At 42.3% G+C, this 15,784-nt stretch overlaps 1 protein-coding gene across 1 annotated transcript in view; it reads right to left on the minus strand.

Annotated features, from left to right (window-relative positions):
• Positions 1 to 536: 536 nt before the first annotated feature.
• Positions 537 to 15,784, minus strand: part of cckbra (cholecystokinin B receptor a) — a 39,702-nt gene continuing 24,454 nt past the window's right edge. The window contains exons 5-6 of the mRNA XM_059554131.1: positions 1,496 to 2,016; positions 537 to 815 (exon numbers count right to left, since the gene is read on the minus strand). Coding sequence (XP_059410114.1) covers positions 723 to 815; positions 1,496 to 2,016 — 614 coding nt within the window. The 3' untranslated portion in view covers positions 537 to 722. The remainder of the gene's footprint in view (positions 816 to 1,495; positions 2,017 to 15,784) is intronic.

Genomic DNA, 15,784 nt, shown 5'->3' on the forward strand with positions numbered 1-15,784 from the left:
AAATATCTTCTTTTGAAGTGGACTTTGAATTTTGTAACTGCAGATCTTTTTCATGCTCAAACAGCAACATTATAGAAAAAGCATAATAGGACCCCTTTAAGTGACAAAAATCTTTTTAAGGGTTATAGTTTTCATTTCTGTTTTAGTTTGTAGTTAACTGTAATAACCCTGCTGCCAGTCCTTGTATAAAAAATGGGCATTCATGCATTTCAACAATCCAGTGGATAACAAGATGAACCAAGTATAAGCACACAAACATCTCATGTGCGCTCCATCCTTTTGAGGATGAATTTTTAAACGCTTGGTTTCGTTGTGCAGATCCAGCTTTCATGTTTAGCATGAACCACTGAATAAATTATTTTCAGCACAAACAAGAGCTTAGCTCTCCTTTCATATATTCAGAGAGGGTTCGTTGGGGCAAGGCAAGAAGCCGAATATCCCAGGTGTCTCATCAGCTTCAGCAATAAGGAAGAAATCGATTAGAGCAATTGCAATGTGAGATAGACTGAATGTTTGTGTGTGTGTGTGTGTGTGTGTGTGTGTGTGTGTGTGTGTGTGTGTGTTTGTTTTAGTGAGAATGTGTATTAGAACATTAGTGCTTCCAAAGCAATCACATCAAACTTCACTCTACAGTTTATTATTTTCCATTTAAATCATTATCTCCAGTGCCAGGGCATTACAATTCCAACCTGTCATGCAGCTTGGAAGTTTTGACCATGGCATCACTTCAACTGGGGTGAAGATTTCCAAGAGACTGTTGATTCCGTTGACGACTGAATTGCCTTGCCCACCTGATACATCTTCATGTAGGATAACTTGTAGTACATGTGCATCAGAAAAGAAGGAGACCAAATTAAACATTGTCTCCTACAAAACCATCTGATATTGTTATTATCAGAATACACAATAGAAGGACTCTCAGTTGTGCCATTTAAGCAAAGCTCATTAAGACAAAGATTCCATCATAAAACAAAACAGAAAACAAAAAACAGACGATACATCACAACACACGAAAATAGACAAGAAAATGTACCATTTTGTAGCCGAAAAAGCTGCTATCTACTAGATTAGTCTTGTGTTTGATCATGCAACATGCAATATTTGGTTCTATAACATCAAAAATACAAGAATATTTTTATGAACATTTCCCATGCATAAGATCATCCTTGTAAAGTCTTACACAATAAAAAATATAGCTACATCTTTGCATATCCCGTGCACCACACCTTTTGATTGTATCACAATAATGCTATAAATTGCAGACACAACTATAGAAAGACCGTTTACCACTTACACACCAACTTTGGGCAGTAAGACCAGACAAATGAGGTATTCTTTTCCAAATATAAATGAACACTGACACATTGAATAAAGCATACTGACACCATGAAAATGAAGAACACATCTGGTGATCTGAACTTAGTACATGACACAAGCACACAGCTCATGGATCAAACTGTAGACTCCTGCAATGTTAATGCTAACACGGTCCTACCGTGCTAACGGTGGTATAACTGAACTTTGATATGGACGCCCCTGTGACTCCAGTGATCTCGTCATCACCTTCCCTCCTCTTCCTCTGTGTGTGGCATGGGAGCCTGCAACACCCAAATGTGGCCAAGAGTGCCTTCCGGAAGCGGGTGTTCATGAAGCAGTAGATGATGGGGTTGACACAGGCTGAGGTATAGGATAGAAGCTGAATGAAGGAGATGGGAGCTCCAGAAAGTGCGCGCTGTGCTGACTTTTGGTCAAAAGCCTTCCAGGTGTTGGCAGAGTATAGAGGCATCCAGCATACGAAGAACATAGCTACTATAATGATCAGCATTCGGATCACTCGTTTTTTGGCAATGAGCTTTGCCTCTGAGGTGTTGCTCCGTGGACGGTCTGCCTTGACGGTGCCAGAGGTGGTCACAGCAGAAAGTTCCATAGCGGGGGGCTTCTTTGGGACTTGGATATAACATCCATCACTCTCATCATGGCCAGAAGACAGTGCACCATTCAACCCATTCTTTACACCTGTACATAAATGAAGTTAAGAGATGAAGGTGTACTGCCAATTGGTCCTGTTTGTTGCAAAATCATATTTGTGTTATGTCTGTTTAGTTGCAATAAAAACATATATGAAACCTATAAGAAATAAAAAATGATTTCATATATTGCCATATATACATGTAGGTACACCTGATCAACTGCTTATTTATGTAAAACATCTAATCAGCCAATCATTTGGCAGCAATGCATTTCACACGTAGATCTGATGAAGTTCAAACCAAACATCAGGAAGAGTCAAGTCAAGTCTAGTCACCGTTATTTATATAGTGCTTTTTACAATAAATATTGTGCCAAAGCAAATTTATAGTATTAAACAGGGAAATAGTGTCAAAATAGTGTGCCATTCTCCTCTGGCAAGACGAAACCAGCAGTTTAATGCTAGGCTGCAACAAAGTCAGATTGTGCAGAGGACTCAAAGAGAAAGGTGTTTTAAATGACTTTGACTCTGGCATGGCTGTTGGTGCCAGGTGGGCTGGACTGAGTATATCAGAAACTGCTGATCTACTAAAATCTTCACACACAACCATCTTTAGGTTTTACAGAGAAATGTCCAAAAGAAAGAAAATATACAGTGAGCGGCAGTTCTCTGGGCAAGAGGTCATAGCCAGACTTCATTGAACTGAGGCAATGGTAACTCATTACAACTAAGGTATGCAGAAGAGCATCTCTAAACACACAACACATCGAAGCAGATGGGCTACAGAAACAGAAGACTACACAGGGTGTCACACCTGCTGGCTAAGAACCCGAAGTTACAATTCCCAAAGTCTAACTAAAATTGGACAATACAAGACTGGATGCATGTTGCCTGGTCTGATGCGTCTCGATTTCTGCTACAACATTTGGATGGTATAGGCTCAGAATGTGGTGTAAACAATATGAAAGAATGGATCCATCCTTGTTTTGTATCAACAGTTCAGGCAAGTCAGTACTATCTGAGCATTGTTTAAATGCCACAGCCTACCTGAGTATTGTTGCTGGCCATGTCCTTCCCTTTATGACCACAGTGTACCCATCATTTTATCACTACTTACAGCAGAATAATATGCCATGTCACAAAGCTCAAATAATCTCAAACTGGTTTCTTGAAAATGACATTGAGTTCGCTATACAAAATTTGCCTCCACAGTCACCAGATCTCAATCCAGTTGAGCACCTTTGCGATAGGGTGGATTGGGAATGTCACAACTTGGATGTGCAACTGACAAATCTGCAGCAACTACAGTACATGACCAAAATCTCTGAGGAATGTTTTTCAGCACACAGTTGAATCTTTGCCATGAAAAATTAAGGCAGTTTTGTAGGCAAAGGAGGTCCTGTGATAAAGTGGTTGGTGAGTGTATCTAAGCTATACATGCATGTTTATGTATACATAATACATTTTTGGACATACAAGTATATGTCATGTATATTTATTACAAAAAAATGGTAACACTAGTATAGGGACCAGTTCTTACCGTTGCATATTAACATAACATATTGGCTGTTTATTAGTACTTATAAAGCACATATTCTGCATGACAGTATTCTACATCCCTTGTCCTACCCAATAACTAAACTTAACAACTACCTTACTATTAATAAGTAGCAAATTAGTAGGTTAAGGCAAAAGTCATAGTAAGTGTTTTTTATAGTGAAAATTAGTGAGAAACTTAACACAAAGTGTGACCCAAAAAACATATATTAAACATACAGATTTTTGTATATACTGGTATGTTGTTTTAATAATGTTGCGTAGATAAATAAAATATACAAACTTCTGACAAAGCTTGTCATTAGCAATTTCATTTGAACCTATCGCTGTTTTCTTTTCTCCTCTCCCCCGAGCATAGTCGTGGTTCAAAACACCGCTCTTCTGTTCCGATCAAAACATTAAACAGGTTCTCCCCACTCAGTGATGCACCCACTGAGAAACCTGATGAAAGTGCTCTAGTTATTGGTGATTCTACTGTACGGAACGTGAATATAGAGACACCAGCCACCATAGTCAATTGTTTACCGGGAGCCAGAGCGCCTGACATCTTGGCAAATTTAAAAGTGCTGGCTAATGCTAAACGTAAATACAGTAAGATTGTTATTCATGCCGGCACTAATGATGTTCGACTTCGCCAGTCGGAGATCACTAAAAATAACATAAAAGAGGTGTGTGAACTTGCAAGCGCATTGTCAGACACTGTAATATGCTCTGGTCCCCTCCCTGCTTACCGTGGTGACGAGATACAGAGCAGATTGTCATCACTCAATGGCTAGATGTCTAAGTGGTGCCCACAGAATAACATAGGTTTCATAGACAATTGGACGAGCTTTTGGGGCAGACCTGACCTGTTGAAAAGAGATGGTCTTCATCCCTCCTGGGGTGGCGCCACTCTTCTCTCTAGAAATATGGCAAATAGTCTTAGTGTTTATACTTGACTAACTGGGGCCCAGGTCAGGAAGCAGACAGACTGGCTAAACCGACCGTCTGCTAGCTTCCTCACGTCACAGAAGTCAGCTAATTCTCAGCACATAGAGACTCTTTCACCTAGATATCACACTATAGAGACTGTGTCTGTTCCCCGAACTCCGGTCCAAACCAAGTAACTTAACCAAGTATCTTAATCTTAACCAAGTTAAGATTAACAATTTAATTCAGGTTCAACAAATAAAAAACAGATGCAATATGGATAAACAAATGATAAAGCTTGGCTAATTGAATATCAGATCCCTTTCTACGAAAACACTTTTTGTAAATAATATGATCACTGATCATAATATGGATGTGCTCTGTTTGACAGAAACCTGGCTAAAACCTGATGATAACATTCTTTTAAATGAGTCCACCCCCCAAGATTACTGTTATAAACATGAGCCACTTCTAAAAGGCAAAGGGGGAGGTGTTGCTTCAATTTATAACAACGTTTTCATGATTTCTCAGAGGGCAGGCTTCAAGTATAACTCGTTTGAAGTAATGGTGCTTCATATAACATTATCCAGAGAAACAAATGTTAATGATAAATCCCCTGTTACGTTTGTACTGGCTACTGTATACAGGCCACCAGGGCACCATACAGACTTTATTAAAGAGTTTGGTGATTTTACATCCGAGTTAGTTCTGGCTGCAGATAAAGTTTTAATAGTTGGTGATTTTAATATCCATGTTGATAATGAAAAAGATGCATTGGGATCAGCATTTATAGACATTCTGAACTCTATTGGGGTTAGACAACACGTTTCAGGACCTACTCATTGTCGAAATCATACTCTAGATTTAATACTGTCACATGGAATTGATGTTGATAGTGTTGAAATTATGCAGCTAAGTGATGATATCTCAGATCATTATTTAGTTTTGTGCAAACTTCATATAGCCAAAATTGTAAATTCTACTTCTTGTTACAAGTATGGAAGAACCATCACTTCTACCACAAAAGACTGCTTTTTAAGTTATCTTCCTGATGTATCCAAATTCCTAGCATATCCAAAACCTCAGAACAACTTGATGATGTAACAGAAACCATGAAATCTCTCTTTTCTAGCACTTTAAATACAGTTGCTCCTCTACGCTTAAGGTAGGTTAAAGAAAACAGTTTGACACCATGGTATAATGAGCATACTCGCACCCTAAAGAGAGCAGCCCGAAAAATGGAGCGCAGCTGGAGGAAAACAAAACTAGAGATATTTCGTATTGCTTGGCGGGAAAGTAACCTATCCTACAGAAAAGCATTAAAAACTGCTAGATCCGATTACTTTTCTTCTCTTTTAGAAGAAAACAAGCATAACCCCAGGTATTTATTCAATACAATGGCTAAATTAATAAAAATAAAGCCTCAACAAGTGTTGACATTTCCCAACACCACAGCAGTAATGACTTTATGAACTACTTTACTTCTAAAATCGATACTATTAGAGATAAAATTGCAACCATTCAGCCGTCAGCTACAGTATTGCATCAGACAGTGCACTATAGACCCCCTGAGGAACAGTTCCACTCATTCTCTACTATAGGAGAGGAAGAATTGTATAAACTTGTTAAATCATCTAAACCAACAACATGTATGTTAGACCCTATACCATCTAAGCTCCTAAAAGAGGTGCTTCCAGAAGTCATAGATCCTCTTCTGACTATTATTAATTCCTCATTGTCATTAGGATATGTCCCCAAATCCTTCAAACTGGCTGTTATTAAGCCTCTCATCAAAAAACCACAACTTGACCCCAAAGAACTAGTTAATTATAGACCAATCTCGAATCTCCCTTTTCTGTCCAAGATACTAGAAAAGGTGGTATCCTCACAATTATATTCCTTCTTAGAGAAAAATGGTATATGTGAGGATTTCCAGTCAGGATTTAGACCGTATCATAGTACTGAGACTGCTCTCCTTAGAGTTACAAATGATCTACTCTTATCATCTGATCGTGGGTGTATTTCTCTATTAATTTTATTGGATCTTAGTGCTGTGTTTGACACAATTGACCACAGCATTCTTTTGCATAGACTTGAACACATTGTTGGCATTAATGGAAGTGCATTAGCATGGTTTAAATCATACTAATATGACCACCATCAGTTCGTAGCAGTGAATGAAGATGTATCATATCAATCACAAGTGCAGTATGGAGTACCTCAAGGCTCAGTACTAGGGCCGCTACTCTTCACGCTTTATATGTTACCCTTGGGAGATATCATCAGGAAACATGGTGTTAGCTTTCACTGTTATGCTGATGATACTCAGCTCTATATTTCTTCACGGCCCGGTGAAACACACCAATTTGAAAAACTAATGGAATGCATAGTCGATATAAAAAACTGGATGACGAGTAATTTCTTACTGCTAAATTCTGAAAAAAACAGGTGTTAATTATAGGACCTAAAAACTCTGCTTGTAATAACCTAGAACACTGTCTAAGACTTGATGGCTGCTCTGTCAATTCTTCATCTTACAGCGGAGACCAGGACAACTAGAGCCCCAGATACAGATCCCCTGTAAAGACCTTGTCTCAGAGGAGCACCAGGACAAGACCACAGGAAACAGATGATTCTTCTGCACAATCTGACTTTGCTGCAGCCTGGAATTGAACTACTGGTTTCGTCTGGTCAGAGGAGATCTGGCCCCCCAACTGAGCCTGGTTTCTCCCAAGGTTTTTTTCTCCATTCTGTCACCGATGGAGTTTCGGTTCCTTGCCGCTGTCGCCTCTGGCTTGCTTAGTTGGGGACACTTCATCTACAGCGATATCGTTGACTTGATTGCAAATAAATGCACAGACACTATTTAACTGAACAGAGATGACATAACTGAATCCAATGATGACCTGCCTTTAACTATCATTTTTGCATTATTGACACTGTTTTCCTAATGAATGTTGTTCAGTTGCTTTGACGCAATGTATTTTGTTTAAAGTGCTATATAAATAAAGGTGACATTGACATTGACATCATCAGTTAGGAACCTAGGTGTGCTATTTTGATCTTTCCTTAGAAAGCCACGTTTCTAGCATTTGTAAAACTGCATTTTTCCATCTCAAAAATATATCTAAATTACAGCCTATGTTCTCAATGTCAAATGCAGACATATTAATCCATGCATTTATGACCTCAAGGTTAGATTATTGTAATGCTTTATTGGGTGGTTGTTCTGCACGCTTAGTAAACAAACTACAGCTAGTCCAAAATGCAGCAGCAAGAGTTCTTACTAGAACCAGGAAGTATGACCATATTAGCCCGGTCCTGTCAACACTGCACTGGCTCCCTATCAAACATCGTATAGATTTTAAAATATTGCTTATTACTTATAAAGCCCTGAATGGTTTAGCACCTCAGTATTTGAATGAGCTCCTTTTACATTATAATCCTCTACGTCCGCTACGTTCTCAAAACTCAGGCAATTTGATAATACCTAGAATATCAAAATCAACTGCGGGTGGCAGATCCTTTTCCTATTTGGTGCCTAAACTCTGGAATAACCTACCTAACATTGTTCGGGAGGCAGACACACTCTTGCAGTTTAAATCTAGATTAAAGACCCATCTCTTTAACCTGGCTTACACATAACATACTAATATGCTTTTAATATCCAAATCTGTTAAACGATTTTTAGGCTGCATTAATTAGGTAAACCGGAACCGGGAACACTTCACATAACACCCGATGTACTTGCTACATCATTAGAAGAATGGCATCTACGCTAATATTTGTCTGTTTCTCTCTTATTCCGAGGTTACCGTAGCCACCAGATCCAGTCTGTATCCAGATCAGAGGGTCACTGCAGTCACCCGGATCCAGTACGTATCCAGACCAGATGGTGGATCAGCACCTAGAAAGGACCTCTACTGCCCTGAAAGACAGCGGAGACCAGGACAACTAGAGCCCCAGATACAGATCCCCTGACCTTGTCTCAGAGGACCACCAGAACAAGACCACAGGAAACAGATGATTCTTCAGCACAATCTGACTTTGCTGCAGCCTGGAATTGAACTACTGGTTTCGTCTGGTCAGAGGAGAACTGGCCCCTCAACTGAGCCTGGTTTCTCCCAAGGTTTTTTTCTCCATTCTGTCACCAATGGAGTATCGCTTCCTTGCCACTGTCGCCTCTGGCTTGCTTAGTTGGGGTCACTTCATCTACAGCGATATCGTTGACTTGATTGCAAATAAATGCACAGACACTATTTAACTGAACTGAGGTGACGTCACTGAATTCAATGATGAACTGCCTTTAACTATGATTTTGCATTATTGACACACTGTTTTCCTAATGAATGTTGTTCAGTTGCTTTGACGCAATGTCTTTTGTTTAAAGCGTTATATAAATAAAGGTGACTTGACTTGACTTGACTAGAGCATGAGATCATATCCTTTTCGATGCAATGTCCAAAGACACAGCGCAGTTTAATGCAGATGGCATAAAGTGGGTTCGGCAGAGCACAACAACATAAGGAGGATGCGTCGGCTCATTTTTATAGAAAGAATTTTGTAACGCTCTGCAAGCACCTGATATAAGAGAGTTGCATAGTAATGCAAATAACAACCTGTATAACCAGTATGTTGTTTAAAGGGGTCATATGATGCTTTTTTAAAGATCATTATTTTGTGTGCTTTAATGTTCAAAAAACACATTATTTTTCAAATACTGTACATTATTGTAGGTCCTCCATACCCCACCTCTCTCAAATGTGTCATTTTCTACAAAGTCCCTCGTTCCGACAAGTGCAGTCTGCTGTTATTGGCCAGCTGACCCAGTGCATTGTGATTGCCCGAACACCGCAAGCACTCGTGGGAAATGTAACACCCCTTTAAATAATAGTGAGCTTCATCTTTCAAAATAAATGTCCATCCATCCATCTTCTTCCACTTATCCGGGGCCGGGTCGCGGGGGCAGCAGTCTAAGCAGAGAACCCCAGACTTCCCTATCCCTAGACACTTCCTCCAGCTCTTCTGGGGGGACACCGAGGCGTTCCCAGGCCAGCCGGGAGACATAGTCTCTCCAGCGTGTCCTAGGTCTTCCCCGGGGTCTCCTCCCACTGGGACGCGCCCGGAACACCTTCCCGGGAAGGCGTCCAGGAGGCATCCGGAACAGATGCCCGAGCCACCTCAGCTGACCCCTCTCGATGTGGAGGAGCAGCGGCTCTACACTGAGCTCCTCCCGGGTGAAAATTTCAATTGAAAATATTTCACACACCTTTTCATAATTAAAAAATCAATAATTCATATTCACGTTCCAGAATTCACTTCCAAAATATTAAATCGGTTAAAAAATACGATGTATAATATTCAACAGGCAAATTTCGGTCCATTTTATTTTACTTTCCAAATTCGCTTCCAAAAATTCAGTGGTTAAAATTCGGCAGATAATTCGCCCTTTCACATCTGGGAGCTGCAGGAATAGCAGTAGAGCACAGAGGCATAATCTCCAACTGCTGTCAATTGCTCACCAGCAGGTGGTGCAAGCGGCTTCTGATGAAGACCAAAGCAACAGGTGGATTAAGTAATACAGTTACAAAAACTGATCTGCAGAAATTAAGCAAGCGCTAAGTAGAAGTTTTGATTATCGGGGCATGTGGAAAAGCTGATTGTGCGTATGTTTATTTCAACCTCTTTACTGTTACCAAGTAAGCAGCATTCAAAGGAGATTATAATGGTGTTTTACCCAACGCTGAATTACAGAACTAACATTACATCTAAGGAAGACACATATTGCTTTCGGTTGTTTAGTTTCCGTAACTTTGTGTCATGGCTTTTGCGTCGCTGAGCTGTAATACTGGGGATCCCCTCACGTCACACTCCAGGATTCCCCAATGATGAGTAATGCTTCTCAGTCAAATAATACTGTGATATAAGACCTCAGATCTCAGAATAGATTTAATTGATGATTATGCAAACTATATACAGGCAAGCAAATTGGGTCAAAAAGAATCCGATGCGCTGCATTTTCTTTATAATTGATTTCCATTACCGCTGATCTATAAAGTCGACAGTTACACAAAGATATCAATACCATAATTAGTTTTAACAATATGCAACCAATTTATATTAACATAAAAAAATGAGTTAAAAACAATCTAGGTATATTCTGAAAATTTAAACTGAAGAAATTATTGACGTGCTACCGCACCCAAGGGACCGTCTGACAATTCCACTGACTGGGTTAAAAGGTCCAATGTGTTTTAATTAAAATGTTAAATAACACAGTCAAATTCTTAATCTTGTATTTCTCATAGTGATTTTCTACAGGTGAGATTTTGCCAATACCTCCCTTCATATATTTACAGTATACAATTATTTACATATTAAAGATCCCTGGAAAGGGTTTTCATGTTCCAACAGTTGTAGTACATTGCTAGATACAAAACTGACTAACTAGGGATGGGCGTTTTCCACAAATATCGCATTCAAAAAATTTGAGCTCACAAAAAAAAGAATATTCGAATATTCGTTTATTTAAATTAAGTTTAATGAGTCAGACGTTATTTTTCAGCAACATTTGTTTTCGTCATTTTGAACAAGCATACACACAATAAGCTTGAACATTACACATCGTGTTTTGTAGCTGAAAACCTTTAACAATGCGTGCAAACAAATAAAAATACAAATTAAAAGCGAAAAAATAATAATAATAAGTGAACAAAGAAAAAAGTAAAGCAGCCTGCAGCAATTAGGCTATATTGTACACTTAACTTTTAAACTGTCAGCAAATCTTTTTTGCTTTTTTTTCTATTGTTTTACATGTTCTTGTTAAGAAATATGGGCATGAAAACATGATCGGGGGAAAGTCGGCTCCTTAGTCTGTTAACAATAAGGCCGGCAGCGGAGAAAACGTGCTCTGACGGCACAGACGTTGTCGGGACTCACAAATAACGGTGTGCTAAGCGAATAAGTTTTGTGAAGCGCTTCGTGTTTTCGTTTCACCACTAAATGGGATCCTCATCTGGTGGAATACATGGAATACATGGCTCCAGCAAGAACTGTTCCCACTCGTCTCAGCTGGACTCTCTGTAATCATCGCTGAAGAACTGGCTCAGCCTTTTCCAACGAGTGGGCATTGCATCTTCTTCATCGTGGCGGCTGCATCCGCACCACTGGCATCAAGGAAAATGTTCTGATAATGTTCAAAAAAAGGAGTTTTCACTGCATTCTCCAAGTTAGCCGTGTTTATTTTTTTCCAGGCGCATCCGCACTGCATCGAGTTAAAAACATCTCATCTTTCAGAATGGCGCAAGCGCACCACGGGTCATGTGACAAGAACTAAACATTCAGCTTCATCCTTTCCCGTAAACGTTGAAAGCTCAGCCAAGATGAAGGAACTGCTGATCATAGCTGTATATGGATTGCTATTTTGAAATAAATTTAGTAGCATAGCTACTGAAAGCGATTTTTTTTCTTTTGTGCTGCAAACCCATTTATCCTTTGCTGAAATTTCCGCGTCTTCATGGAGAGAGCAGGTCATTGTTGCTTAGCCTCAGGAGAGCTTCTGCCCGAGCGCTTTGGAAAAAAGGAGAAAGCGGCACGCATAGCCTTTTCCATGCATTATTAGGCGTGATACGTGAATGGCCCCTTATTCATTCATTAATTATTTTTTAAATAAATTAAATAAATTATTTTATATATATAACATGCACTTTTTCTTGTTCCGTAACTTGCGTTCATATCCTCATCAGTCTGTATATAGTTTGCATCATCAGTAAGATGTGAGTTTTGTCTTTTAATCGCTGTCACTGTTAGTGCGCTGAGCCACGTAATGTGTTTTCTTTTCTTTAACAGATTTCTGAGGGAAACCGCGTGAAACCTTGAGCGTTCGTTCATATTTTACATCTGCTTTACTGTCTATATAATTTGCATAATCATCAATAAAATGTATTCTGAGGTCTTATATCGCAGTATTAGCTGATTGAGAAGCGTTACTCATCATTGGGGAATCCTGGAGTGTGACGTGAGGGGATCCCCAGTATTACAGCTCAGCGACGCACAAGCCATGACACAAAGTTACGGAAACTAAACAACCGAAAGCAATATGTGTCTTCCTTAGATGTAATGTTAGTTCTGTAATTCAAGCGTTGGGTAAAACACCATTATAATCTCCTTTGAATGCTGCTTACTTGGTAACAGCAAAGAGGTTGAAATAAACATACGCACAATCAGCTTTTCCACATGCCCCGATAATCAAAACTTCTACTTAGCGCTTGCTTAATTTCTGCAGATTAGTTTTTGTAACTGTATTACTTAATCCACCTGTTGCTTTGGTCTTCATCAGAAGCCGCTTGCACCACCTGCTGGTGAGCAATTGACAGCAGTTGGAGATTATGCCTCTGTGCTCTACTGCTATTCCTGCAGCTCCCGGATGTGAAAGGGCGAATTATCTGCCGAATTTTAACCACTGAGTTTGTGGAAGCGAATTTGGAAAGTGAAATAAAATGGACCGAAATTTGCCTGTCGAATATTATACATCGTATTTTTTAACCGATTTAATATTTTGGAAGTGAATTCTGGAACGTGAATATGAATTAGTGATTTTTTAATTATGAAAAAGTGTGTGAAATATTTTTAATTGAAATATTCACAGCTTAAACGAACAACTATATTAAATTTCAGGACCTAAAGATGCAAGCCCTGGAAATACAAGGCATTAAAATGCAAGTACTGTTAATTCAATGCATTATTTTTTCAGATAGTGCTATTCAGCATGCTTTTTTGTTTCAAAGACATAAGTCATTATTTTACTTCCATACTCCTGCTCCGGTTGTACAGGGACCGGATAGCCCTTAGCAAAGGGCCCCGGACCCCATACTCCCGGAGCACCCTCCACAGGCTGCCGCGAGGGACACAGTCGAATGCCTTCTCCAAATCCACAAAGCACATGTGGACTGGTTGGGCAAACTCCCATGAACCCTCCAGCACCCTGTAGAGGGTATAGAGCTGGTCCAGTGTTCAACGGTCTGGACGAAAATCACACTGTTCCTCCTGAATCCGAGGTTCTACTATCGGCCGGATTCTCCTCTCCAGTACCCTGGCATAGACTTTCCCAGGGAGGCTGAGAAGTGTGATCCCCCTGTAGTTGGAACACACCCTTCGGTCCCCCTTCTTAAAAAGAGGGACCACCACCCCTGTCTGCCATCCCAGAGGCATCGTCCCCGACTGCCACGCGATGCTGCACAGGCGTGTCAGCCAAGACAGCCCCACAACATCCAGAGACTTGAGGTACTCAGGGCGGATCTCATCCACCCCCCGGTGCCTTGCCACCGAGGAGTTTCTTGACTACCTCGGTGACTTCAGCTTGGGTGATGGACGAGTCCACATCTGAGCCCTCAGCCTCTGCTTCTTCAATGGAAGACGTGACAGCGGGATTGAGGAGATCCTCGGAGTATTCCTTCCACCGTCCAACGACATCCCCAGTTGAGGTCAACAGCTCCCCACCTCTACTGTAAACAGCGTTGGTAGGGCACTGCTTACCTCTCCTGAGGCGCCGGACGGTTTGCCAGAATCTCTTCGAGGCCGACCGATAGTCCTTCTCCATGGCCTCAACGAACTCCTCCCAGGCCCGAGTTTTTGCCTTCACAACCACCCGGGCTGTAGTCTGCTTGGCCTGCCGGTACCTGTCATCTGCCTCAGGAGTCCCACAAGCCAACCAGGCCCGATAGGACTCCTTCTTCAGCTTGACGGCATCCCTTACTTCCGGTGTCCACCACCGGGTTCGGGGATTGCCGCCTCGACAGGCACCGGAAACCTTACGGCCACAGGAGAACATGGTCCACTCGGACTCAATATCTCCAGCCTCCCTCGGGATCCGGTCGAAGCTCTGCCGGAGGTGGGAGTTGAAGATCTCTCTGACAGGAGACTCGGCCAAACGTTCCCAGCAGACCCTCACAGTACGTTTGGGTCTGCCGAGTCTGTCCAGCTTCCTCCCCCGCCATCGGATCCAACTCACCAACAAGGTGGTGATCGGTTGACAGCTCCGCCCCTCTCTTCACCCGAGTGTCCAAGACATACGGCCGGAGGTCGGATGAAACGAACAACAAAGTCGATCATCAACCTACGGCCTAGGGTGTCCTGGTGCCACGTGTACTGATGGACACCCTTATGCTTGAACATGGTGTTCGTTATGGACAAGCTGTAACTAGCACAGAAGTCCAATAACTGAACACCGCTCGGGTTCAGATCAGGGGGGCCGTTCCTCCCAATCACGCCCCTCCAGGTGTCACTTTCGTTGCCCACGTGGGCGTTGAAGTCCCCCAGTAAAACGACGGAGTCCCCAGTCAGAGCACTTTCCAGCACCCCTCCCAGAGACTCCGAGAAGGCTGGGTACTCTGCACTGCCATTCGGCCCGTAGGCACAAACGATAGTGAGAGACCTATCCCCGACCCGAAGGCGCAGGGAAGCGACCCTCTCATTCACCGGGGTAAACTCCAACACATGGCAGCTGAGCTGGGGGGCTATAAGCAAACCCACACCAGCCCGCCGCCTCTCACCATGGGCAACTCCAGAGTGGTGAAGAGTCCATCCTCTCTCGAGGAGTGTGGATCCAGAGCCCAAGCTGTGCGTAGAGGTGAGCCCGACTATCGCTAGTCGGAACCTCTCAACCTCACGCACAATCTCGGGCTCCTTCCCCGCCAGTGAGGTGACGTTCCACGTCCCTAGAGCTAGTTTCCGTGTCCAGGGATCGGGCTGTCGAGGCCCCCGCCTTCGACTGCCGCCCGATTGTCTAAGCACCGGCCCCTTACGGTCCCTCCTGTAGGTGGTGAGCCCATGGGAAGGCGGCCCCACGTCGCTCCTTCGGGCTGAGCCCGGCCGGACCCCGTGAGGGGAGGCCCGGCCACCAGGCGCTCGCATACGAGCCCCAACCCCGGGCCTGGCTCCAGGGTGGGGCCCCGGCTGCGCCATACCGGGCGACGTCACGGTCCTTTGATTTTGTCTTCTCATAAGGGGGTTCTGAACCGCTCTTAGTCTGACCCGTCGCCTAGGACCTGTTTGCCTTGGGAGACCCTACCAGGGGCATATAGCCCCAGACAACATAGCTCCTAGGGTCATTCGGGTACTCAAACCCCTCCACCACATTAAGGTGGCAGTTCAAGGAGGGGTCAAAATAAATGTAAAGACAGTTAATAATGTCCTTAGTTTTCCCATCAGTTCAAGCTTGAAAGGGGAACATAGTGGCATGACAGACACATTGATGAAGCTCGTATGTGTTTGCAGTACACAAGCCACTGACATTAAGACAGCTGACTCCACTGTGTGACCCTGTCTCTCTCATTCACACGTGCGCACGTG

The sequence above is a fragment of the Carassius carassius genome, chromosome 7, assembly GCF_963082965.1.
Source record: "Carassius carassius chromosome 7, fCarCar2.1, whole genome shotgun sequence".
NCBI lineage: Eukaryota > Metazoa > Chordata > Actinopteri > Cypriniformes > Cyprinidae > Carassius > Carassius carassius.